The 27,494-nt window shown below is 38.2% G+C and overlaps 1 protein-coding gene across 1 annotated transcript in view; it reads right to left on the minus strand.

The window, feature by feature from the left end:
• LOC137770950 (FRAS1-related extracellular matrix protein 1-like) overlaps positions 1–27,494 on the minus strand; it is a 105,050-nt gene that overhangs the window by 19,571 nt on the left and 57,985 nt on the right. Inside the window, exons 13-18 of the mRNA XM_068553990.1 lie at positions 25,928–26,136; positions 23,151–23,244; positions 21,208–21,460; positions 10,756–10,935; positions 6,503–6,688; positions 1,048–1,244 (exon numbers count right to left, since the gene is read on the minus strand). Of these exons, the coding sequence (XP_068410091.1) occupies positions 1,048–1,244; positions 6,503–6,688; positions 10,756–10,935; positions 21,208–21,460; positions 23,151–23,244; positions 25,928–26,136 (1,119 nt within the window). The remainder of the gene's footprint in view (positions 1–1,047; positions 1,245–6,502; positions 6,689–10,755; positions 10,936–21,207; positions 21,461–23,150; positions 23,245–25,927; positions 26,137–27,494) is intronic.

Genomic DNA, 27,494 nt, shown 5'->3' on the forward strand with positions numbered 1-27,494 from the left:
AAATAACTATATAAACATTAGAATTGTTTAAAAAGGATTATATGCTGATATGAAAATATTTACAATATACATAATTAAGGTTTTGTTTTTTTTTAAATTAGAGAGTAGGGTATAGTATGATCCCTGATTTGTAGGTAAAAACATACAGAAAAATCATATACACACACACATATCACTGGCATGTGCACAACTTATTTCTGTGGAAATTAATTACTAAAACCTCAACTGATGGGGAGTGACTATGGGTAGGGGCTGTTGAAGAGGGAGAATTTCATATTTCACTGTGTATGTTTCTCAACATTCTAACTTATTTAACCATAGATATTTATTATTATTTTTTAAGACAACAGTTGTTGTCTCAGCAGTGATATGCTGGACCATTTTAACTGTGTGTCTGAATTTTTAAATAAAACTAACAAATATTATTATATAATGTAAAGACATTTTTAAAGTGTATAAAAATAATGGTCCAAATTGTATTTTTTCATTTCATATATCTTTATAAACAGCTGTATAAAAAAAGATGCCTGTGATTCATGAATTAAGAGTCCTTGCTATTACAGCACTGGTTAAGAGGGCACTCTGTAGAATCAGAGCACCTGGGTGCAAATCCCCTACTTGCTACTCACTTCCAAGCTCTGTGATCTTGGGCCACTAACTTAACCTCTTAAACCTCATTTTTTGCAGTTATTAAATGGCAATAATAATGCCATCACTCTAAAAGCGTATTGCGAGGATTCAATATGAATACATGTAAAGGGTTTGGAATAGTACCTACAACCTAGTAAGTACTACATTCTATATATATGCGACTATAATTGTAACCATGCAATTGTTATGTGTTAGCAATTATTATTATCATTACCAACATCACTATTATTAGAAAAATACTTTTCAAGTGATTGCGTTACATAACAGGTTACTGCCTTCTCTACTTCTCATCAACTTAAAGTGTTAAGTGCACATAGACTAATGTAAATGGGCTAGGTGAAGATAAAAATTAGAAAATGATAAAAGAGAAATTGAAAATTCTGGTATCTTTCTTACGGTAATATTCCGCACTATAAAGTCAGGAGCTTCCTCATTTGTGGGGTTGATTATAATGTAAAATGGTATCTCCAAGGAGCGTCGTTTCCCATCAGTGACATACACCATAAACCGGTCGGCTGTTGGTTCCATCCTCAGATGCCTGGACTGCACATAGTTAATGTGTAAAGCCTTCATGTCTTTCCACTGAAACGAAGCTAGAGCACACCAAGATGGAGCACATAAATAAGAAAAACTTTTTTTCCAAGTTACTGGTCCTTAATCCTTAATCCGATAGCCTATTTCTCAGCAGAGGAAATAAGAGGTCCTAGCAGTTGACCTAACAATCAGCTTCAGGGGTTGCTATAATCACTATAACCATCAACATAAAAACAGATATCCATAAATTGTAAGGAACAATTAAAATTTTCATGGAGAACAGAAGGGCAATAACTGCTAACTAGGATTATAGGGACTTCATGACCATTCTTTATATACTTGAAATGAATGTCAGAGAGACCTTCCTTCCCTTGATTAAAACCAGTGTTCCTGTGTGAGCAGTTCTTGTCAGGCTTGAACAAGAAAGGAACCATCTCTTTCATATAAAGGCAAAACAAGAGTCCATCAATCATCTGCCTACTTGACTACATATCAACTGGTAGGAATGAGTGGAATTAACTGACCTGTTATTTTGGTATTCTGACATTGCCTTAAATCAAAAGATAAAAATGCTCTGTGTTGTATATGAGTCACAGGAGAAACTGCATAAACTTTGATGCAATTAATCTTTCTTTCTTCCGACTTTATTGAGATATAATGCACATATCATTGTGTGAGTTTAAGGTGTATGACGTGTTGATTTGAAACATTCTATACCACAAAGTGTTTATCACAATAAGGTTAATTAACATACCATTCACCTCATATAATTACTATTTTGCTGTTGTTGATATGATGAGAACATCAAAGCTCTACTCTCAAAGCAACTTTCAATTGTATAATAAGTATTGTTAATTATAGTCATCATGCTATATACCTTAGATACCCAGAATTTATTCATTTTATAACTGAAAGTTTGTAGCCTTCAACCAGCATCTCCTGCATCTCCTCACCCTTACCCTCAGCACCTGGCAACCACTATTCTACTCTCTGTTTCTATGAGTTCAATATTTTTAGATTCCACATATAAGTGAGACCGTACAGTATTGGTCTTTATCTGTCTGATGAATTTCACTTACAATAATTCTCTCAGAGGTCAATCCATGTTGTTGCAAATGGCAGCATGTCTTTGTTTTTCATGGCTGAATAATATCCTAATGTATGTATGTGTGTGTATATATATATATATATATACCACATTTTCTTTGTCCATTCATCCATCAATGGACATTTAGGTTGTTTCCATATGTTAGCTATTATGAATAATGTTGTAATGAATATGGGAGTACAGATATGTCTTTGATGTCCTGTTTTCATTTTCTTTGGATATATACCCGGAAGTGGAAGTGCTGGATCATACGGAAGTTCTATTTTTAATTTTTTGAGGAACTTCCATAGTGATTGTACCAATTTACATTCCCAACTAACAGTGCACCAGGGTTCCCTTTTCTCCACATCCTCGCCAGCATTTGTTCTCTCTTACCATTTTGATAATAGCCATTCTAACAGGTGGGAGATGATATTATCATTGTGGTTTTAACTGGCATTTCCCTGATGATTAGTGATTATGAACACCTTTTCATGTACCTGTTCCACCATTTGTACATCTTCTCCAGAAAAATGTTTACTCAAGTCCTCTGCCCATTTTTCAATCAGATTGTTTGGGCTTTTTGTACTGAGTTGTATGAGTAATTTATATATATTAGATATTAATCTCCTACCAGATATATGGTTTGCAAATATTTTCTCCCTTTCTATAGGTAACTTTTTCATTTTGTTGATTGTTTCTCTTCCTGTGCAGAAGCATTTTAGTTTAATGTAGTCCCACTTGTTGATTTTTGCTTTTCTGCCATTGCTTTTGGTGTCAAATTCAAAAAATCATCATCAAGACCCATGTCAAGGAGCTTACTGCCTATGTTGTCTTCTAGGAGTTTTATGGTTTCATGTCTTATGTTCAAGTCTTTAATCCATTTTGAGCTAATTTTTGTTGTGTTGTAAGATAGTAGTCCAGTTTTATTCTTTTGCTTGTGGCTGTCCATTTTTCCTGACACCACTTCTCGAAGAGACTGTGCTTTGCCCATTGTATATTCTTGGCTCCTTCATTCAAAATTAATTGACCATATATGCACTGGTTTATTTCTGGGCTCTCTATTCTGTTCTATTGATCTATGTGTTTGTTTTTATGCTAATACCATACTGCTTTGATTATGATAGCTTTGTAATAATAGCTTGAAATCAGGAGGTGTGATGCCTCCAGCTTTGTTCTTCTTTCTCAAGATGGCTTTGACTATCTGAGGTCTTTTGTGGTTCCATACAAATTTTAGGATTGTTTGTTCTATTTCTGTAAAAAATCCCATTGGGATTTTGATAGGGATTGCACTGAATCTATAGATAGCTTTGGGCAGTATGGACATTTTAACAATATTAACTCTTTCAATCCATGAACATGGGATGTCTTTCCATTTGTGTCTTCTTCAGTGTCTTTCATCAAGACATCAATTCTATGTCTTATGGTTCTTGGCATATAAATCTTTCACTTCCTTGGTTAAAATTATTCCTAAATATTTTATTGTTTTTGATGCTATTATAAATGAGATTGTTTTCTCTATTTCTTTTTCAGATAGCTTATTGTTCATGTATAGGAATACAACTGATGTTTGTATGTTGATCTTGCACCCTGAAACTTTATTGAATTTGTTGATTAGTTCTAACAGTTTTTGGTGAAGTCTTTAGGAATTTCTATATATCATATCATCAGCAAACAGAAATATTTTACTTCTTCCTTTCTGATTTGGATGCCCTTTATTTCTTTTTCTTGCTTAATTGCTCTGGCTATGACTTTCAGTACTATACTGAATAGGCATGATGAGGGTGGGCACCTCTGTCTTGTTCCTTATCTTAGAGGGAAAATTTTCAACCTTTCACTGTTGACTATGATGCCAGCTGTGGGTTCTTCATATACAGACTTTATTATGTTGAGGTATGTTCCTTCTATACACAATTTGTTGAGAGTTTTTAATCTTAAAAGGATGTAGAAATATGTCAAATGTTTGTTTCTGCACCTATAGAAATGATCATAGGATTTTTGTCTTTCATTCTATCAATGTGGTGTATCACATTTATTGATTTGCATATGTTGAACTACCCTTGCATCACAGATATAAATCCCACTTGATCGTGGTGTGTGATCCTTTTAATGTGCCGTTGAATTCAGTTTGTTAATGTTTTGTGGAGAATTTTTGCATCTATGTTCATCAAAGATATTGATCTGTAGTTTTCTTTTCTTGTAGTATCTCTATCTGTCTTTGGTATCAGGGTAATGCTAGCCTTGTAAAATGAGTTTCATAGCGTTCCCTCCTCTTCCTTTGTTTTGAAAGAGTTTGAGAAAAATGAGTGTTAATTCTTCTTTAATGTTTGGTAGAAATCACCTGTGAAGCCATCTGATCTTGGGCTTTTCTTACTTGGGAGGTTTTGGATTACTGACTAAATCTATTTACTGATTATTGGTCTGTTCAGATTTTTAATTTCTTCATGATCCAGACTTGGTAAGTTTTATGTTCCTTTGTTGTCCAATTTGTTGGTGTATAATTGTTCAGAGTAGTCTCTTATGATCCTCTGCATTTCTGTATTAGTTGTAATGTTTCCTCCTTCATTTCAGATTTTATTTGAGTTCTCTTTTCTTCTTGTTAAGTCTAGCTAAAAGTTTGCCAATTTCATTTATCTTTAAAAAAAATCAACTCAGTTTCATTAATCTCTTCTATTTTTCTGTTCTCTGTTTCTGCTCTGGTCTTTGTTATCACCTTCTTTCTGCTAAACCTGGGCTTAGTTTGTTTTTGTTTTTCTAGTTCTAGTTGATTTACTTTTTTAATGCAGCATTTATCACTATAAAACTTTCCTCTTAGCACTGCTTTTGCTGCATCCCATATATTTTAGTGTGTTGTGTTTCCGTTTTTATTTAAGATTTTTTAATTTCTTTTTTAAATTTAATCTTTGACCGATTGGTTGTTCAGAAGTGTGTTGTTTTATTTTCACATATTTGTGAATTTTCTAGTTACCTCCTGTTATTGATTTTAATTTCATACCATTGCGGTCAAAAAAGATACTTGGTACAATTTCAATCTTTTTAAATTGCTAAGACTTGTTTCTTGACTCATCACATGATCTATCCTGGAGAATGTTTCATGTGCACTTGAGAAGAATGTTTATTCTGCTTTTGTTGGATGGAATGTACATATGTGTCTGTTAAGTTCATTTGGTCTAACGTATAGTTCAAGTCTAATGTTTCCTTATTGATTTTCCATCTGGATGATCTATCCATTGTTGAAATTGGGGTACTGAGGTCCTTACTATTATTGTATTGTTGTGTATTATCCTCTTCAAATCTATTAGTATTTGCTTAATATATTTAGGTGCTCCAATGTTGTGTGCATATACATTTACAGCTATTATATCCTCTTGATGAATTAAGACTTTATCATTATATAATGACCTTCTTTGTCTCTTGTTACAGTTTTGACTTAAAGTCTCTTTTGTCTATTATAAGTATATCTACCCTTGCTCTCTTTTGGTTTCCATTTGCATGGAATATCTTTTTCCTTCCCTTCATTTTAAGCCTATGTATGTCCTTGAAGCTGAAGTGAGTTTCTTGTAGCCAGTATGTAGTTGGGGCTTTTTTTTTTCTATCCATTCAGTCACTCTATTAATGCAATTAATCTTAAACCCAGAGTCTCTCATATTTAAGATAGATGTACCCCAAAAGGTGCTTAGAGAATAACTCTAAAGTGTTGCCTTTGGACAAATGCGTGTTTGGTGTCTGTTTTTGTTTTGGTTGTTTTCTTTTTGCCTGAAATACCAGAGATATTTCAGTATCTGAGAAGCATTTTGGTTTCAAAATTAATGTCATTACCTTCAACATTTCCATGGTATGTTTCCGAATCTTTTCTGCCCGTATCTTTTAAAAGTGTTAAAAAAAACTGTGAGAATGAGACCAGTGAGCTCCACCAGATTTATTCTATCACAGTATTCTGTGTTGCTATGAGGGCCTTTAAAAACATTATTTCTTCAATATTTATTCTTATATTTTTCATAAGTGAAATTTCCATTTATTTTGAAGTAAACTCCCATACATGGGGAAATTTTAAATGAAAAATTAGAATGAAAAACAATAATATTCAAAAGTATCGGTAATAATAATAATTCCTTCAGTGTATACAGTACTTTGAACATTTCTGAAGTCCTAACCCAGTTATTAAACATGATCTAACCAATCAGTCACAAACATAGGCTAATTATTGCTGGACACAAAGCCATGACTTACCTATGCTGATGCCCATATTGCTTTTTTCAAAACCTGCAGAAGGTAGTGTGTTTTCAAGGTAGCCGAACTGGGGAGGAGAAACCAAAACAAATTCCAAGTCATCTGCTGCAGTGTCGGGGTCAGTGGCAGACAAATGGTTAATAGTAAGGGCTGCTGAGAAACCCTCATCTACAAAGAACATGGCACCTGCATACAAATAATAACACAATTATGACTTAGCATGAAATCCTCTAATCAGAATAGTGAGAACAAAAGGGAGTGATTGAAATTCCAATTCACAGAAGCCTCCTACATGCAAATATACTTCCATGGGAGATGTTCATTTCCTTGGGCATAATTCTCCTAACAGTGAATATATTCAGGGGTAATGGGGGGAATTTAATTTGACTTAACGGAATTATATTTTTTCTTGTATAAGCATGCCAGACAATAATGGAAAGAGAGCAGAAATACTAAATGCTTCAGTACAGCCCTTTAGTCACTCTCAAGGAACTCTGATTTCCCTTGTGTCTATAAAAGTGACAAATGAAACTAAGAATTGCCAAACTGTTTTAATGATAAGTCACTAAATGTGGTTTATGTACTCTTCAAGATCAGTTGTTACCTCTGTTTGTCAGAGCGTTAATTGCCTGAGAACTATTATGAATTGCTCATAACGAACATTTTTTCATGCCTTGGTGCTTAATTATTCTGCAGGGATAATGCTTCCTCCCCAGAACATTGCTTAGGAGATACTTTGCAAATTACAATAACATTCATACATATGTTTGCTTTTTTTTGAGACACAGAACATATACACAATGCCTATGAAGAGATGACTTTCTAAAAAGCAAATAAGGTTAAGTATATATAAATGGTCTCGCTAATATACTCATTCAATTCTAATAGAAATTATTATGGATAAAATGATTTACTGGCTCTCTAGCAGGCAAATGATATTTTCCCACGTGAAATAAAACCAGACTATCTGAGGACTACAATGTTGTCTTCATTCCCAAGCATGCCCACACACACAGACACACACACACACACACACACACACACACACACACACACACTTGCATTCTCTCTCCACACGGATTTATCTAAATTTTTTTTAACATCTTTATTGGAGTATAATTGCTTTACAATGGTGTGTTAGTTTCTGTGGTATAACAAAGTGAATCCGCTATACATATACATATATCCCCATATCTCCTCCCTCTTGTGTCTCCCTCCCACTATCCCTATCGCAACTCTCTAGGTGGTCACAAAGCACTGAGCTGATCTCCCTGTGTATGCAGCTGCTTCCCACTAGCTATCTATTTTACATTTGGTAGTGTATATATGTCCATGCCACTCTCTCACTTCGTCCCAGCTTACCCTTCCCCCTCCCCGTGTCCTCAAGTCCATTCTCTATGTCTGCATCTTTATTGCTGTTCTGCCCCTAGGTTCTTCAGAACCTTTTTTTTTTTTTTTTTTTTAGATTCCATATAACCTTCTTCTTGGATTGATCCCTTGATCATTATGTAGTGACCTTCTTTGTCTCTTGTAATAGTCTTTATTTTAAAGTCTATTTTGTCTGACATTAGAATTGCTACTCCAGCTTTCTTTTGATTTCCATTTGCATAGAATAACTTTTTCCATCCCCTCACTTTCAGTCTGTATGTGTCCCTAGGTCTGAAGTGGGTCTCTTGTAGACAGCATTTATATGGGTCTTGTTTTTGTATCCATTCAGGCAGTCTATGTTTTTCGGTTGGAGCATTTAATCCATTTACATTTAAGGTAATTATCGATATGTATGTTCCTATTACCATTTTCTTAATTGTTCTGGGTTTGTTATAGTAGGTCTTTTCCTTCTCTTGTGCTTCCTCCCTAGAGAAGTTCCTTTAGCATTTGTTGTAAAGCTGGTTTGGTGGTGCTGAATTCTCTTCGCTTTTGCTTGTCTGTAAAGGTTTTAATTTCTCCGTCAAATCTGAATGAGATCCTTGCTGGGTAGAGTAATCTTGGTTGTAGGTTTTTCCCTTTCATCACTTTAAATATGTCCTGTCACTCCCTTCTGGCTTGCAGAGTTTCTGCTGAAAGATCAGCTGTTAACCTTATGGGGATTCCATTGTATGTTATTTGTTGCTTTTCCCTTGTTGCTTTTAATATTTTTTTCTTTGTATTTAATTTTTGATAGTTTGATTAATATGTCTCTTGACATGTTTCTCCTTGGATTTATCCTGTATGGGACTCTCTGAGCTTCCTGGACTTGATTGACTATTTCCTTTCCCATATTAGGGAAGTTTTCAACTATAATCTCTTCAAATATTTTCTCAGTCCCTTTCTTTTTCTCTTCTTCTTCTGGGACCCCTATAATTCAAATGTTTGTGCATTTAATGTTGTCCCAGAGGTCTCTGAGACTGTCCTCAATTCTTTTCATTCTTTTTTCTTATTCTGCTCTGCGGTAGTTATTTCCACTATTTTATCTTCCAGGTCACGTATCTGTTCTTCTGCCTCAGTTATTCTGCTGTTGATTCCTTCCAGAGAATTTTTACTTTCATTTATTGTGTTGTTCATCATTGTTTGTTTGCTCTTTAGTTCTTCTAGGTCCTTGTGAAACTTTTCTTGTATTTTCTCCATTCTATTTCCAAGATTTTGGATCATCTTTACTATCATTATTCTGAATTCTTTTTCATGTAGATTGCCTATTTCCTCTTCATTTGTTTGGTCTCGTGGGTTTTTACCTTGCTCCTTCATCTGCTGTGTGTTCTCTGTCTCCTCTTTTTACTTACTTTGTTTGGGGTCTCCTTTTCACAGGCTGCAGGTTCGCTATTCCCGTTGCTTTTGGTGTCTGTCCCCTGTGGCTAAGGTTGGTTCAGTGGGTTGTGTAGGCTTCCTGCTGGAGAGGACTGGTGCCTGTGTTCTGGTAGATGATAGTGAATCTTGTCTTTCTGGTGGGCAGGACCGCATCCGGTGGTGTGTTTTTAGGTGTCTGTGACCTTATTATGATTTTAGGCAGCCCCTCTGCTAATGGGTGGGGTTGTGTTCCTGTCTTGGTACTTGTTTGGCATGGTGTGTCCAGCAATGTAGCTTGCTGGTTGTTGAGTGGAACTGGGTCTTAGCGTTGAGATGGAGATGTCTGGGAGAGCTTTCACCATTTGATAGTACATGGAGCCAGGAGGTCTCTGGTGGACCAATGTCCTGAACTCAGCTCTCCCACCTCAGAGGCTCAGGCCTGACACCTGGCCGGAGCACCAAGACCCTGTCAGCCACACGGCTCAGAAGAAAAGGGACAAAAAAAAAAAAAAAAAGAAAGAAAGAAAGAAAGAAAGGAAATAATAAAATTTAAAAATATTATTAAAAAATAAAAAAGTAATAAAAAGAAAGAAAGAAGAGAGCACCCAAATCTAAAAATAAATCCACCAATGATAACAAGTGCTAAAAACTATGCAAAAAAATACGGACAGACAGAACCTAGGACAAATGGTAAAAGCAAAGCTATAGAGACAAAAGCTATAGAGACAAAATGACAGAAAGAAGCATACACATACACACTCACAAAAAGAGAAAAAGGAAAAAAAATATATATATATATAAAAAAGGGAGAGAGCAACCAAATCAATAAACAAATCTACCAATGATAATAAGCTCTAAATACTAAACTAAGATAAACATAAAACCAGGAACAAATTAGATGCAGAAAGCAAACCCCAAGTCTACAGTTGCTCCCAACGTCCACGGCCTCAATTTTGGGTTGATTCGTTATGTATTCAGGTATTCCACAGATGCAGGGTACATCAAGTTGATTATGGAGATTTAATCCGCTGCTCCTGAGGCTGCATGGAGAAATTTCCCTTTCTCTTCTTTGTTCGCACAGCTCCTGTAGTTCACCTTTGGATTTGGCCCCGCCTCTGCATGTAGGTCACCTGAGGGCATCTTTTGGGAAGTCTGAGTTCTTCTGCCAGCATTCAGTAGGTGTTCTGTAGGAGTTGTTCCACATGTAGATGTATTTCTGAAGTATTTGTGGGGAGGAAGGTGATCTCCACGTCTTACTCCTCCACCATCTTGAAGGTCCCTCAGATTTATCTAAATTTTTAAACAAGTACATTCTTTTGCCCTGTAATCTTTTATAGATCTGGGGGTTTCCACAAATTTGTATTGAGGCAATTATTGGAGGCAATTCTGTATTGTGGTTTTCGATTTTGACTATATGTAAAGTGCATCATTTCACTGGACCACGGGTGTGAAACTAGGTGAAATAATAGAACTTTAAAAGAAAAAATTGTCACCTATTGCAATTGAAGGTGATTGGTTGTCCACCGGATACACTGTGATGTTGAGATCATACACTGGAAAGGACTCACGAAGAGGAACAGATGGATGAGGTCCATTCACAAAAGGGCCAGCTTCTGTGTCCGAAACTACCAACGTAATGGTGTCAAAACAAGGCACCAGGCCAATCTCACCACCTGGAAGACACAACTAGAGTTTAAAACTGACTTTTGAAAACATAGAATACCAAGATGAAACCTACTCACACTCCCTCTACAAGCATAAAATGGCAAGGAAAAGAACTTATATGGTTAAAAGGTAAAACTCAATTTTATCTATGAAATTAAATAGAGTCATGAAAATAATGCAAAAATGCTTGCCCATCTGTTGCCTCTGGTGAAATCCCTGCCAGCCATCTATCACCATATGGAGGGGCAAAACAGGGCTAACAAGTGTCTGACAGTTCATAAATGAACAAGGGATAGACACGAAGCTTGACTTGTGATGGCTTTACTCTTCTCTCATAATTATTAGTGTTAGGACCAACCTCAGGGAGAAGAGAAGACACCCTTTTCCCTCTGGTAACTGTCTTCCCATTTGCATTAACCACCTTAAATGAACAACCATTCACTACAGAAGAAGCAGAATAGGTGAAATACAAATATAATCCACATTTTTGTGATTTGTTTCAGTATTTTCCTCATTACATAATAGCCAAGATGTTAGCAAAATAGCAACGGCACCTGGAAAAGAAGTGGCATTTATTTTCATTTCCTGTTTACTCTTTAGAGCTTACATCTATGGGATTCAAAATGGCCCCAACTTAGGCAATGAGAGGAAGAAGGAAGAAAATGTCAGGACTAGATAGTTTACCAGTAAACAGGACAATCTGCTCTTGGATTACTAAGTAACAGCACAGAGGTGGGAATGCTTGCTGTCCAGGGGACAGAAAAGTTCTGCAGATATGCTTTTGATAATTCTCATGCATCACTCTGAAAGTGCCAAGAGGGAAGCAATTATGTTTGGAGTTTTGATGAGTCTAGGACACAAAAGATCAAGGATGTCATCTCTTTTCACAAGACACATTGGTCAAATCTACAGAGCATTGTATTTGGCATTATTCTACCTGTTTAAAAAAAATGACAAGGAAAAGCTCGAGATGATATTATTAAGCAACCAAATGATTAAAGGATGAGATAACTGGACTTATTTTTAAAAAACAGTGAAGTTGAGAGAACTAAAATTAAACAATCAGCTTCAACTTCAGGAAAATTAAAAAAAATAGACACCTCTCATCTATTCATAATTATAAAAAACAAATTGGCATAAAGTTTGTTTATTCATCATTCACTTGATAAATATATACTTAATGCCTGTTATATGAAAATTAGTGTTCTGGGTGGCCCAGCAGAGAAAAAGGCAGACGGGTTGAAAACGTCAAAAGACATTTCAAAAGAATGTCAAATGTCCAAAGACCTACTATGTGTCAGGAGCTGACACAGTCTAATGGTAGAGAAAGAAATGCAGTTCAGTTAGAATATCACAGATATGTGTATGTATTAAGAGGAACCATAAGAAATTGCTACTATTAAGCCATTTTTTACCTATTAAATGGAAAAATCATCTATCTCAGCCTGATTATGTACCAGGTGCTGAGGGTGAAGGAGGATGAGAATATTGGCTGATGATGGCATAGGGGGCAAGGCACACAAACCAGAGAAAGTCAGAGAAGTCTTTCCAGATGGCCTTGCTGGCTTTGTACTGAGCATTAAAGGATGAGTAGTTTATAAGGCAGATAAGGCAGAGAATTGGGAGATGAGGAGAGAGGACGTGTAGGGAGAGGGAGCTGGAAGAGAAGTAGAAAAATCTAGGAAATGAAAACAGCTTAATCAAAAAAGCAAACATAGTACATTCAATAAGTGTAATTTCAATATAATGGAAGCATAGGATACATTTACAGAAACAGCTGGAAAAGTTGGCCGAGCATTAAACCACAAAAAAGGCTACAACATTGGTGGAAGAATTCTTTACCTTGAAATGAAATACAGTCTAAAGATATAATTTATACTTAAAATAGTTAACTGTACCGCTATTTGAAAGAAAATTTTTGAATGACCTCGTATATAATGTTTGGAGAATAGCAAATTAATAATGTAATTTTATGTCATAAAATATTATTCAATTAGTAAAACATGTTTACAATAACTTTATAATATTTACTAAATATTTTAATAACATTTTTAGGTGATTATCTACATGAAAAAAAGGACTCTACAAAACTGCACATATAACATGATTGCAACTATGTTAAAAATTATGATTATAAAAAAGAAAATACTGTAACACTGAAATGTTAACAGTGATTCTCTTTGGAAGGTAAATAAGGTAATTTTTTCAAAACTTCATTATATATTTTCATGTTCTCTGCAATGAGCGTGTACTGTTTTCATAATCGTAGAAATAAGATAAAATAAATCAATCAGTGAAGTAAAATAATGGTGACACAATTGTTCTCTGGTGATCTTTATAACCAATGTATGGAGGCAAGAGTGGGGCCACTGAAACTTTAGATCCTACAGTACTGAAGTTCTCTTTACTCATCCTAGAAGAGCACTAAATTACTACCAACTGAGTAACTGAGAGAACATTACAAGAAAACATAACATTCAAATAACAAAACACCTTTTTGAATACAGTATTTCTGTTAATTAATTTATTTATTTTAACATCTTTATTGGAGTATAATTGCTTTATAATGTTGTGTCAGTTTCTGCTGTACAACACAGTGAATCAGCTATATGCATACATATATCCCCTTCCTCTTCCATCTCCCTCCCAACCTCCTTATCCCACCCCTCCAGGTGACCGCAAAGCACTGAGCTGATCTCCCTTTGCCATGCAGCTGTTTCTCACTAGCTATCTATGTAGTGTGTATATGTCAGTGCTACTCTCTCACTTCGTCCCAGCTTACCCTTCCCCCTCCCCATGTCCTCAAGTCCATTCTCTACGTCTACATCTTTATTCCTGTCCTGCCCTAGGTTCATCCGAACCTTTTTTTTTTTTTAGATTCCATATACATGTGTTAGCATATGGTATTTGTTTTTTTCTTTCTGACTTACTTCACTCTGTATGACAGACTCTAGGTCCATTCACTTCACCACAAATAACTCAATTTCATTTCTTTTAATGGCTGAGTAATATTCCATTGTATATATGTGCCACATTTTCTTTCTTTTTTTTTTTTGTTAAAAAAAATTTATTGGAGTATAATTGCTTTACAATGGTGTGTTAGTTTCTGCTTTATAACAGTGAATCAGTTATACATATACATATGTTCCCATATCTCTTCTCTCTTGCGTCTCCCTCCCTCCCACCCTCCCTATCCCACCCCTCTAGGTGGTCACAAACCACCGAGCTGATCTCCCTGTGCTATGCGGCTGCTTCCCACTAGCTATCTATTTTACGTTTGGTAGTGTATATATGTCCATGCCACTCTCTCACTTTGTCACAGCTTACCCTTCCCCCTCCCCATATCCTCAAGTCCATTCGCTAGTAGGTCTGTGTCTTTATTCCCGTCTTACCCCTAGGTTCTTCATGACATTTTTTTTTCTTAGATTCCATATATATGTGTTACCATAAGGTATTTGTTTTTCTCTTTCTGACTCTGTATGACAGACTCTAGGTCCATCCACCTCACTACAAATAACTCAATTTCGTTTCTTTTTATGGTGGAGTAGTACTCCACTGTATATATGTGCCACTTCTTCTTTATCCATTCATCTGATGATGGACACTTAGGTTGCTTCCATGTCCTGGCTATTGTAAATAGAGCTGCAATGAACCTTTTGGTACATGACTCTTTTTGAATTATGGTTTTCTCAGGGTATATGCCCAGTAGTGGGATTGCTGGGTCGTATGGTAGTTCTATTTTTAGTTTTTTAAGGAACCTCCATACTGTTCTCCATTGTGGCTGTATCAATTTACATTCCCACCAACAGTGCAAGAGGGGTCCCTTTTCTCCACACCCTCTCCAGCATTTGTTGTTTGTAGATTTTTTGATGATGGCCATTCTGACCAGTGTGAGATGATACCTCATTGTAGTTTTGATTTGCATTTCTCTAATGATTAATGATGTTGAGCATTCTTTCATGTGTTTGTTGGCCATCTGTATATCTTCTTTGGAGAAATGTCTATTTAGGTCTTCTGCCCATTTTTGGATTGGGTTGTTTTTTTGATATTGAGCTGCGTGAGCTGCTTGTATATTTTGGAGATTAATCCTTTGTCAGTTGCTTCATTTGCAAATATTTTCTCTCATTCTGAGGGTTGTCTTTTCGTCTTTTTTTTTTTTTTTCGTCTTTTTTATGATTTCCTTTGCTGTGCAAAAGCTTTTAAGTTTCATTAGGTCCCATTTGTTTATTTTTGTTTTTATTTCCATTTCTCTAGGAGGTGGGTAAAACAGGATCTTGCTGTGATTTATGTCATAGAGTGTTCTGCCTATGTTTTCCTCTAAGAGTTTGATAGTGTCTGGCCTTACATTTAGGTCTTTAATCCATTGTGAGTTTATTTTTGTGTATGGTGTTAGGGAGTGTTCTAATTTCATTCTTTTCCATGTAGCTGTCCAGTTTTCCCAGCACCACTTATTGAAGAGGCTGGCTTTTCTCCACTGTATATCCTTGTCTCCTTTGTCATAGATAAGGTGACCATATGTGCGTGGGTTTATCTCTGGGCTTTCTATCCTGTTCCATTGATCTATGTTTCTGTTTTTGTGCCAGTACCATACTGTCCTGATTACTGTAGCTTTGCAGTAGTACAGTCTGAAGTCAGGGAGCCTGTTTCCTCCAGCTCCGTTTTTCTTTCTCAAGATTGCTTTGGCTATTCGGGGTCTTTTGTGTTTCCATACAAATTGTGAATTTTTTTGTTCTAGTTCTGTGAAAAATGTCATTGGTAGTTTGAAAGGGATTGCAGTGATCCTGTAGATTGCTTTGGGTAGTACAGTCATTTTCACAATGTTGATTCTTCCAATCCAAGAACATGGTATATCTCTCCATCTGTTTGTATCATCTTTAATTTCTTTCATCAGTGTCTGACAGTTTTCTGCATACAGGTCTTTTGTCTCCTTAGGTAGGTTTATTCCTATGTATTTTATTCTTTTTGTTGTAATGGTCAATGGGAGTGTCCTTAGTTTCTCTTTCAGATTTTTCATCATTAGTGTATAGGAAGGCAAGAGATTTCTGTGCATTAATTTTGTATCCTGCTACTTTACCAAATTCATTGATTAGCTCTAGTAGTTTTCTAGTAGCATCTTTAGGATTCTCTGTGTATAGTATCATGTCATCTGTAAACAGTGACAGTTTTACTTCTTCCTTTCTGATTTGGATTCCTTTTATTTCTTTTTCTTCTCTGACTGCTGTGACTAAAACTTCCAAAACTATGTTGAATAACAGTGGTGAGAGTGGGCAACCTTGTCTTGTTCCTGATCTGAGTGGAAATCGTTTCAGTTTTTCACCATTGAGAACGATGTTGGCTGTGGGTTTGTCATATATGGCCTTTATTATGTTGAGGTAGGTTTCCTCTATGACTACTTTCTGGAGAGTTTTTATCATAAATGGGTGTTGAATTTTGTCAAAAGCTTTTTCTGTATTTATTGAGATGATCATATGGTTTTTATTCTTCAGTTTGTTAATATGGTGTATCACATTGATTGATTTGTGTATAATGAAGAATCCTTGCATTCCTGGGACAAACCCCATTTGATCATGGTGTACGATCTTTTTAATGTGCTGTTGGATTCTGTTTGCTAGCATTCTGTTACAGATTTTTGCATCTATGTTCATCAGAGATATTGGTCTGTAGTTTTCTTTTTTTGTGACATCTTTGTCTGGTTTTGGTATCAGGGTGATGTTGGCCTCGTAGAATGAGTTTAGGAGTGTTCCTCCCTCTGCTATATTTTAGAAGAGTTTGAGAGGGATAGGTGTCAGCTCTTCTCTAAATGTTTGATAGAATTCACCTGTGAAGCCACCTGGCCCTGGGCTTTTGTTTTTTGGAAGATTTAATCAGTTTCAAATTCAGTGCTTGTGACTGGTCTGTTTATATTTTCTATTTCTTCCTGATTCAGTCTCAGAAGGTTGTGCTTTTCTAAGAATTTGTCCATTTCTTCCAGGTTGTCCATTTTATTGGCATAGAGTTGCCTGTAGTAATCCCTCATGATTCTTTGTATTTCTGCAGTGTCAGTTGTCACTTCTCCTTTTTCATTTCTAATTCTATTGATTTGAGTCTTCTCCCTTCTTTTCTTGATGAGTCTAGCTAGAGGTTTATCAATTTTGTTTATCTTCTCAAAGAACCAGCTTTTAGTTTTATTGATGTTTGATATTGTTTCCTTCATTTCCTTTTCATTTATTTCTGATTTGATCTTTATGATTTCTTTCTTTGTGCTAACTTTGGGGATTTTTTTGTTCTTCTTCCTCTGTTTGCTTTAGGTGTAAGGTTAGGTTGTTTATTTGAGATGTTTCTTGTTCCTTGAGGTAGGATTTTTTTGCTATAAACTTCCCTCTTAGAACTGCTTTTGCTGTATCCCATAGGTTTTGGTTCTTCGTGTTTTCATTGTCATTTGTTTCTAGGTATTTTTTGATTTCCTCTTTGAATTCTTCAGTGGTCTCTTGGTTACTTAGTAGTGTATTGTTTAGCCTCCACGCATTTGTATTATTTACAGATTTTTTCCTGTAATTGATATCTAGTCTCAGAGCATTGTGGGCAGAAAAGATACTTGATAGGATTTCAATTTTCTTAAATTTTCCAAGGCTTAATTTGTGACCCAAGATATGGTCTATCCTGGAGAACATTCCATGAGCACTTGAGAAGAAAGTGTATTCTGTTGTTTTGGGATGGAATGTCCTATAAATATCAATTAAGTCCATCTTGTTTAATGTGTCATTTAAAGCTTGTGTTTCCTTATTTATTTTCATTTTGGATGATCTGTCCATTGGTGAAAGTGGGGGGTTAAAGTCCCCTACTATCATTGTGTTATTGTCAATTTCCCCTTCTACGGCTGTTAGCATTTGCCCTATGTACTGAGGTGTTCCTATGTTGGGTGCATAAATATTTACAATTGTTATTTCTTCTTCTTGGATTGATCCCTTGATCATTATGTAGTCTCTTTCTTTGTCTTTTTTTTTTTTGATGGGTGGTGCTCTATTCCTCTCTTACTGGTTGTTTGGCCTGAGACGTCCAGCAGTGGAGTTTGCAGGCAGGTAGATAGAGCTTGATCTTGGTGCTGAGATGAGGTCCTCCGGGAGGCCTCACTCAGATTGATATTCCCTGGGGTGTAAGGTTCTCTGTTAGTCCAGTGGTTTGTACTCGGAGCTCCCACCACAGGAGCTCGGGCCCAACCTCCGGCCTGGGAACCAATATCTCACAAGCTTCATGGCACGGTAAAAAAAAAAAAAAAAAAAAAAAAAGGAGCAGTACAATATCAAAAAATAAAAAACAAAATAAAATTAGAATGATAAAAAATATATTAGGAAAAAAAACTATAATCGAAACACCTGCAACAAGGTAAAATAAAACCACAACAGAAAAAAGAAAAAAAGGTGGGGGGGGGGGGGAACAAGCCAAAAGATGAGAACAATAACAAAATATAAAGAATAGAATAAAATTAGAATAATAAAAGATTTATTAGGAAAAATGAAAATATAAAAGAATCAACAACAATGAATCAACATCGTAAAACAGAACCCCAATCTAAAAGAGAAAAAAAGCCTTGGCTATGGGGGTGGAGTTTAGGTGGAGGTGGAACTCAGGCAGGGGAGTGGTTTAGGATGGGGTGGGACCTAGGCGGGTGGGTGGGTGAAGTTTGAGTGTGGGGCAGGGCCTAGGCTCAGGACCCACGTAGCCAAAAAAGGCCCTAGGGGCAGGGCCTAGGCAGGGAGACATTCAAGCATGGGGCAGGGCCTCTGCTTAGGACCTGCTAGAAATGGGAGAGGCAGAATGTGAAAAGGAGGGCCTCTGGAGTGTGGAGTTCTGGACTTTGGAGGTACGGCCCTGGGTCAGGGTGTGTGGGTGGAGTTTAGGCCCAGCACATTGGAGGGGGTCTCCGAGTGTAGAGGTGGGGCCCTGGGTGGGGGTGTAGGGGTGGGGCTTGGGCTCTGAGCAGCAGGAGGGAGGCTCCAAGGGCAGAGGATTAGGCCCAGGAGCCCAATAGGCTCCCCGGTGCCTAAGTGGACAGGGAAAGCACTGGCTCCATTCCCTTCCGTTCCTCCACTCCCCTCCCCCACCATCTCCCCCAGGGTCTCCCCCGTTGCCGCTGGACCCCTAACTGTGGGTGGGTCCTGCTGGGTGTAGGAACTCCTCCCCTCTCCCAGCTGCCCCTCAGGGGCGCTGGTCCCACTTTTGCTCCCCCTTCCCTCCCTCCCACTCCCTCAGGACCTGCGCAGCTGGAGGGGGCCTCAGGTGGGCAGAGGATCAGGCCTGGGATCTCAGCAGGTTCCCAGGGGCCCAAGTGGGCAGGGGAAACCTGGCCACGCTCCCTTTTGATCCTCTGCCCTCCCAATGGTTCTCCAATTTCCCCCTTCAGGCGTGGGATCCCTTCCCCTCCCCCAGCCGCCCCTCAGCAGGGGCGCCAGTCCCGTCCCGCCTCCACTTCTTCTCCCCCTTCACTTCCCCCATACCCCGCGTCCTACCCAGTCGCTGGGGGTTCCTCCCACCCCCTTAGGTGTCCGTGGTCCCACTGGTGCCTAGTAGGTGCCCTAGTTGTGAGGAGACGCGAATTCAGCGTCCTCCTAGTATGCCATCTTGACTCTGCCCCTCTGTTAATTTATTAACATAACAAAAAAGTCTATCTGAAACAATTTGCCCCAGTGTCCCACTAGGTCTTATGAAAAAAATGTGTAACGCTCTCTTCTATGGCCACCACACTAGAAGAGAGTTATACATATGTACACCTGTTGCTTAACGCCTGAAACAAAGCGCAGGAAGAGAAGACAGATTCATCTGACCACTAATTTATCTATGCTGTGTGAGCCTGCCAAAGATGTTAAAATTATGTAAAAATCAACAATCACTGGTCTTTGGATCACTTTTCTGCTAGTCTGAGAACTATTGGGGAAATTAAAAAGAAGCACCTAGCTGTGAACTCTTGAGAGACATTGAGAGACATCGAACAAGTGGGCTAAGCTCCTCAGGACAAGAAAAGAGCCAGTGAAAGCTTTCCGAAGACTTAACATAGAGCAGAAGATAAGGAGATACCATTTAAAGAAAAAAGATGTTTAGTGGAGTGATTAGGAACTGGTATCCCAATGAATCACTGTTTTTTAAAGTACACATAAAAATATTATTTCAAAATGTTTTCTCCCATGTCCAAATGAATCCTTAGCTATCTCAATCCCCCTCTTGAATTCCCTCCCACCTCCCTGCTTGTATTCTCTCTCTCTCTGTCTCTTCAAATAAGAAAATGATTTGAATTCTGATACCTCTTATTTCCTGTATCACTCACCTGGCCTCCCACACCCGATCATACTTCCCCCATGGAATTTCCAGGTTAGAGAGGCATATGGATGAGTAAACGTGAAATTGTAATGGAGTGTGATAAAACTTAGGTAGAGGAAGTAGATGGTATTATTACTGAGGACAGTGCCCCCAACCCAGAAATCAGATGTAGGAGGGGTGGTGATGTGATGATGGGCAGATGTGTCACGCTGTCATCTTTACATGGGAATGTGTTTGTCTTACTCCTTTAAATCAAAAGTCCTTCATATTAGGGTTTGGGTTATACGCCTTTGTAAAGCCACAGTGTCTACTACTGTGCCTCGCAGACATCACATGTTGAATTAACATCTTCTTTACATGAACGTTTTACTAAGGAACAAATGCCATCCGGATAACAATATAATGCAATGCCAGAAATGTAACTACAGTGCTAATAAACTAGCATTTACTGTATCTCTCATCTATGTCCACCACTGTCATGTGCTGTGGACAAGTTACACAAAAGTGTAAGACACGATCTTTGCTTTTCAAGAACTCAAATGGCAGACCGGTTACTTCTTAGGAGCTAGCTGATAATCAGGAAACTTTTACAATTAATAAGATAATTATCTTAGGGAGCATACTTCAGGCATTTCTGTTATGATTTAGGGAGCCAGAAGCTGAGATGGTCAAATAGTCTTCTTCATATTGACCAAAATAGGAATGAGGACAAGCCAGGGTGAATTGAAGGTCTCTGTGGAAGCATCAGGAACAGAGCAGCAATAACACTTGCTCTTTCTCAACTCTGTGAAATTCATTATATTACTGAGATCAAGAAATACTTCTGAATATGGTGATCATACTTGAAAATGGGAGATGGGCTGCCACTCTTTTAATGGAAGCAAGCATTAAGACTGTTAGATTGTCAGAGCCCACGGCAAGGAGTGGGCTAAGACTCTGTCATGTTGCTGCATCCCCACTCTCAGACTAGTCACAACACTGTCACTTACCTGTGTGTTTGTACGTCACAGCCCCTGCCATAACATCTCCCTGAGAAAACTGATGCACTGTGACCCCAGCTTTCCTCACTGTCCCATGCTGAGGTTCTCGAACAATCATGAACATCAGTTTCATATCATCACTGTCCACATCAGTAGCAAAAATGTATTCAGAGGTAATGACCACCTCTTTGCCCTCTGAGCAATGCATCATGGGAATGAGGTCTGCCTTTAGGACCGGTGGCTCATCATTTACAGGGAAAACCTAAGCAGGAAAAAAAATTCATGTTTTCAAGAAAAAAGAGCAATGACAAATTGCCCAACTGGTAACTCATAGCTCATAACCGGAATGACAGGCATTTTCAATCTTCCAGACACGTGAAACAATAGCCATGGAATTTGGCCAAGCCATCTGTATCTTTTAACTTTCCCCATATGAACCAACTTGCAAGAAATGACCCACATGAGAGACATTTTAGGTAGGAATGGGAGAGTATGGTTATGGTTTGGGACTCAAAGCTCTCGTTTGTTTCAAGACAGACAAAATATAAATGTGATATAAAGCATCCTTCACCCAAGCCCCTATCCTCCTTCGCTAAATTTACCCATATTCTAGAGGAAATCTAGTCCTTGTGGTCTGAGCATTTACATTTACCACATCAAAGTTATTTATATTTCAAATTACTTGATGATTACAAAGCTTTCCTCTACTCTCAACTTCCTGCCACCCAGGAAGTTTCTTTGGACTTATAATAAGCAGCAGCTGCATTTCAAACATTTTGAGTTAAATCTGAAACCCCATAACCATTAAATCAATGCCAGTTTTCAACTTGATAAAACATTTTTCTCTCACTGTCATGAAAATAAATTTCCAAGTAGAAAGGGGAAAAAAGCAACATTGGATCACACTGGCTGTCCAAATTTTAAAAGATTTTGTAGAAATTTGAAAAAGTATGTCTTCTAAACAGGAATGAAGGACAGTCCTCCTCTGAGTTCGCGACCACAACTCGGTGTGTGCTGCACATTTATTTATCAAGCAGGGCCTGTGAATACCCTCACCCCTACATTCCCTTCCCCCACGCTTCAGCCAACGTGATCTTTTTAAAACGTGGCTTTCATCAAGTCATCACACTGTGGGAACCTTCAATGGCTTCCCAGAGCTTCTCCTAGGATGTCTTCAGCTTCATCTCATGCTATGGGGTTCCTTTGCCACTCCTCTCCATTTCTACCCCCAAGACACTGTGTCAGTTCTACCCCCAAGAACTGACAAAATTGAAACAGAAATAGAATTTGGTACAGTAAGAATAATTAGTGGATCTTCAGGAAGTGTGATAAGTCTTCTGCTCACCTTCCTTTGTCACTAACTATAAATACCTGCAAATCCTGTGAGTTATGCTTGTGGACGTGGATGGTCACCCAACAGAGAAACTCGAGGGTTCCCATCAGGCCTTTGAGCATGTACTCAACCGTTATGTGCAGATTTTCCTTCATTTGTCAAAAGGGGGAAAATAATCATCTCAAACAGGCCAGGGGTATATAGTACAGGAATTCACAAAGGGTCACATTGCACATATAGATATGGCTCCTTGCACACAACAGGGAAAAGCCCAGCGACGCTAGCCTAACCTGTCCAACTGCTAAATAAATATTTCTGGGTGTTACAGCTCAAAATATTAGAAATAATTTATACATGGAAATGACTGCTTTTTAAATTAAGTCTCTGGGTTTGAGGTCAGAGTAGTTCTACCTTTAAATCGATTGGCACAAGAAACTCATATGCCCATTTCACCAATATAACTTTGCTCTCTATTGCCTGTCCTGACATAATCAAAGATGTAAGCAGACACCTTCTTGCTTTGAAATCCATGTGCTTCAATTTCTATCAGAGACCCCAAGAGGCTTCCAAACTAGAAGGTTTGTTTCTATATGAACCATGGAGGAAACTTACTACGTACCTCAATGTATAGCACACATTCTGCTGCATTTATGCCATCTGTGACCTCCAGTAGTATGTCATCCTGAAGTATCTCAGATCCATCATGCTGATACCTGTGGGGATGATAGTTGTCACTAACCTCTCAAGGCCATTGTGAGAGTGCACTGAGATTCCTGTCACATGAGCTTTTCCATGGTTTTGGCCATATGTTCAACAAATAAATAAATAACCAAAACCCCAGCATAATAATGAAGTCACATATGTAACTACTGTACTCAAGTATCCTTAAATGTAAAATTGCTCCACCCTGGAAAAATGTGTTTATGCATTCATATCTTGTCCCCAAATCAAAAAGCAGCTCTTCAAGTTGTCACTGTAGAAATGGGAACCAGTGGGTGTAGCTCTGCCTACTTACAGAAAACACTGCCAGGGGCAAAGGGGACACGGAGACTGAGCAGTGACAGGTAAAAGTGGGACACTACGCGGATTTTGGTGATTCTCCCTCTTCCCCCACTTTTAAGGTTATTCCTTCTGCCTGTGCTCTGGATTTTTTCAGCTCTGCCCTAAAACTTTATCTATGGATTATTCATTGCCTCTCTCCTGCCACTTCCCCCTTGTCATTTACTAACTCTTTTCCTCTCAACCTATAAAGATTCTTGAATTTCTCTAGACTTAAAAGTATTTTTTGGGGACTTCCCTGGTGGCGCAGTGGTTAAGAATCCACCTGCCATTGCAGGGTACACAGGTTCAATTCCTGGTCCAGGAAGATCCCACATGCCATGGAGCAACTAAGCCCACATGCCACAACTACTGAGCCTGCGCTCTAAAGCCTGCAAGCCACAACTACTGAGCCCACGTGCCACAACTACTGAAGCCCGTGCGCCTAGAGCCCATGCTCCACAAGAGGAGCCACCTCTCGCCGCAACTAGAGAAAGCCCGCACGCAGCAGTGAAGACCCAACGCAGCCAAAAATAAATAAATAAATTTACAAAAAATATATATATATTTTTTTTCTTGGTCTTGCCTTGACCCTCTTTCCTTTTAATTCTCAGTCAAGTTTCTTAAAGGAATTGTCTAATTCTAGACTTTCCATTTACTCTTCAGTCCACTGTAGTGATACACAGTAAGTTCTAAATAATTGTTGAATTGAGTTGAATTTTTAGCTTATCAATGATCCGTTCAAGACACTCAGTTATGGAAATAAGTTCTAGGAAATGAAATTAAAAGTTGCTTTAAAAATTGTATATTGAACATATGTAACATTTACATATGAAAAAATTCCAGGGCTAAAAGGTGTTTTACTCAGGACTAGACTCACCCATACACTAGCTAGGGATTTGATTCCAGTGGTGGAGAAAGCCCACCTCCTCCTCCCAGTTTCCCTCCCGACACTGCCTCCTATGCTTTATTTTGTCATATTCCCTGATATGTTCATCAAAAATAGATTGGTATGTGATAATGTGCTAATTCAAATATACTTACCATGCTAATACCTCTAAAAGGGCCAAATAGGTCTAGGAGTACACATCCAAATGCATGGCTATGGAATCAAACAGAACTTCTTTCAAAAGCAGAGTCCTGCACACACTAGCTAAGTGACCTTAACCTCTTCGTGTCTTAGTTATTTCAACTATAATATGAGAATAGAACCATCTACCTTGTCAGGTTTGATTGCTGTGAAGTTTAATGAAAAAAACCATAATTGCAAGTCTCTAGAAGAATGCTTGAAATATATGTGCTGGCAAACACTGGCACTTTTATTTTTTTTCTATCCATCATTCATTCCCTAGTAAGAATTACCTAAACAGAGCTCTCTTTCTAACAGGTAGGAAAGAGCTGAGATCTTGGGGAAAAAGGAAATTTTAATGAGGATAAGAGTAGTGAAAAGAGGTTAAGATATTGGAAACTGTAAATAAAGCAGTGTAACTAAGCTGTTGGATGAAAATGATCTTCCTGTACACAAATCCTCCTTCCTCATCAATTTCTAAATGTAGAACTAAGCATTTGATGCCTAATACCTTCTACCACACTTTATCAAAAAGGCCAAAATTCCCATTTATAACTTGAACTTGTACAAGTGAGAAATTAACCAGTATGTTTGTCTACCTGACCACTGCTTTTGAGTATCTTGCATTGTTTTACAGAGAAGGTGCTTTACTAGATTTTAAAGAAAAAGTTTCTTACATACTGCATTAGGCAGAAGAAATGAAAGTCCTCAAGGTGAGGGGACCTACTGCAGGACCATGAGACAGGGATTACTCCACCCCTGACTATAAGAGACCCAAGTACTATTCCATGTCCTACCTACCCAACCTACCCTACTTATTTGCCCGCAAATCCCCTCCCCAGTAGAATGGATTAAAAATTCACACTAAAGACTTCGATCAACAGAATTCTATCCTAGAGTCTCCAGGGTTATGAAATTGGCTTTTCTTAAAACCAAGTTCAGTTATGTAGATTAGCCTTATAGGTTATTTCAGACTCTATTCATCTAGTTTGATTGTTACCCCTTGTGATATGTGCAGTTGTAGCAAATTTAATATTCATGGTAATTGAATTTTTGTTACTCAAATATTCATAATGTCATTCCTACCAGTACAGCAAGCCAGAGGGAAAGAAAATGTCTTGGGGGGAAACTAAAGGATTGTCATTTCTAATTTGCAACTGACCCTTGATAAGTATTAGGTGGCATGTTGTTACCCCTGAAAGAATTGGACAAACTTCTTACACTGCCTCAAAATTGATTCAGATGGGAGCCAAAGCATGTAAAACAAAGAAGCCAGGAAATGTTCTAACCTAACTTTTAAGGCCTGGAGGTCTCCCCAAGAAAATATGACCCCTGTGTTTAGAGGAAATCCATTCAGCTCCACCCTTCCGTGCTGAGGCTGTCTCTGCAGGGAGAGGTGGATGTTGTCCAGTTTGGTGTCCACGTCAGAAACCAGGACGTGCTCTGTGCTGATGACACACTGACTTCCCTCAGCCACTCTCAGAGGGTTGGTAAATACCTAGAAAGAAGGAAGGAAACATTTAAAGCCTTGTTCCGTGAGGTGTACCTGAAGACAGAGCTCATGAAACCAACAGAAAACTTCCAGCACCATCTTCACATGTCAATCAAACTTTCAAGAATGTGCTAAAGGGAACAAGTTCATAGCTGAACATCCTGGCTGAAAAGTATTTTTTACTAAATGCTTCCACTTCCAAACATTGATGGACACAAAGAAACAAGGCAGATCTAGAAACCTGAACACATCTGCATTTCATTGATCTCAGACCCTGTAGAGTAGAAGCAGCAGTCAGATTTACCATCACTGGTGCTAAATTGAGCAAATAATAACATTCCTCATCGTGTCCACACCTACCATTGCTCGGCACATATGTACCTTAATCTACAAAATGAACAAAACCTACATCAGATTCCCCTAGAGAAAGAATCCATCTCTTTTTACACCCTAAAAATTCTTAAAGACTTGGGAAATTGACTGGAGCTTTTAAGCATCAGGGTAGTGAGTGTTTTAGATATGGAAGTAGAACAGGGAAATTGAAGAATAGAAATTGAAGATTTCATAGGAAATAGATTTATTCAAGCATTAGACTTAAATATTAAAGCCATAAGGATAATTTTCTCTAACAGAAAAACTCACAGCTCAATAAAAATTTACTTGAAAGTAAAAAGCAAGTTAGAAGGGCTTGGGCTATTTTATCATCACATTGGGAGTTGGCAAGAAGTGTTCCATGGTCAAACACATGTAGAAAATAGTCACATACGATATCTTCACCTTGGAGGTTTATAAGATTCATAAGTGTATTCAGCACTCAGACCCTACAGTAGGAAAATCTGCTAACTTTGTTTAACCTATCATTTTCTCAGATTTGTATTACTACACAGAAGCAAAAACAGGGAGATACAGTTGGGCTACCAAGTCATGGGCTCTGAAGGCTCCTCACACATGGTCTGGAGTGAGTGCTCTGCTAACGTGAGGACACAGGGTTCTCCGAGGAAGCAGCTACTCTCTTCAGAGCAGCTGCCACTCCTAGAAAGGAGAGCACTCCCCGAGGAAGGAACTGGTAAAGAGGAGGGGGGCCCGAGAAATGGGCAGAGGAAAGGGAAGTGAACAAGAAATCACAGCCTCCACCCAGAGCCCTGCTCCATCCTCCCACCCACCAGGGCACAGCCGCCCCAAGGGCAGCTCCTTGGATCATGGAGATGATGAGACCATGCTCCCTGGGACAGCTGCCTTGTATTCTTTAATAAACTACTTCTGCTAGCAAAGGAAAACATAAAGTAAGAGCCTTTTCTCCCTACAACCACTCACCCGCACCCTTCCTAAGTGCCTTACTCTGATTTTGCCAAACCTACATCTTC

The sequence above is a fragment of the Eschrichtius robustus genome, chromosome 10, assembly GCF_028021215.1.
Source record: "Eschrichtius robustus isolate mEscRob2 chromosome 10, mEscRob2.pri, whole genome shotgun sequence".
NCBI lineage: Eukaryota > Metazoa > Chordata > Mammalia > Artiodactyla > Eschrichtiidae > Eschrichtius > Eschrichtius robustus.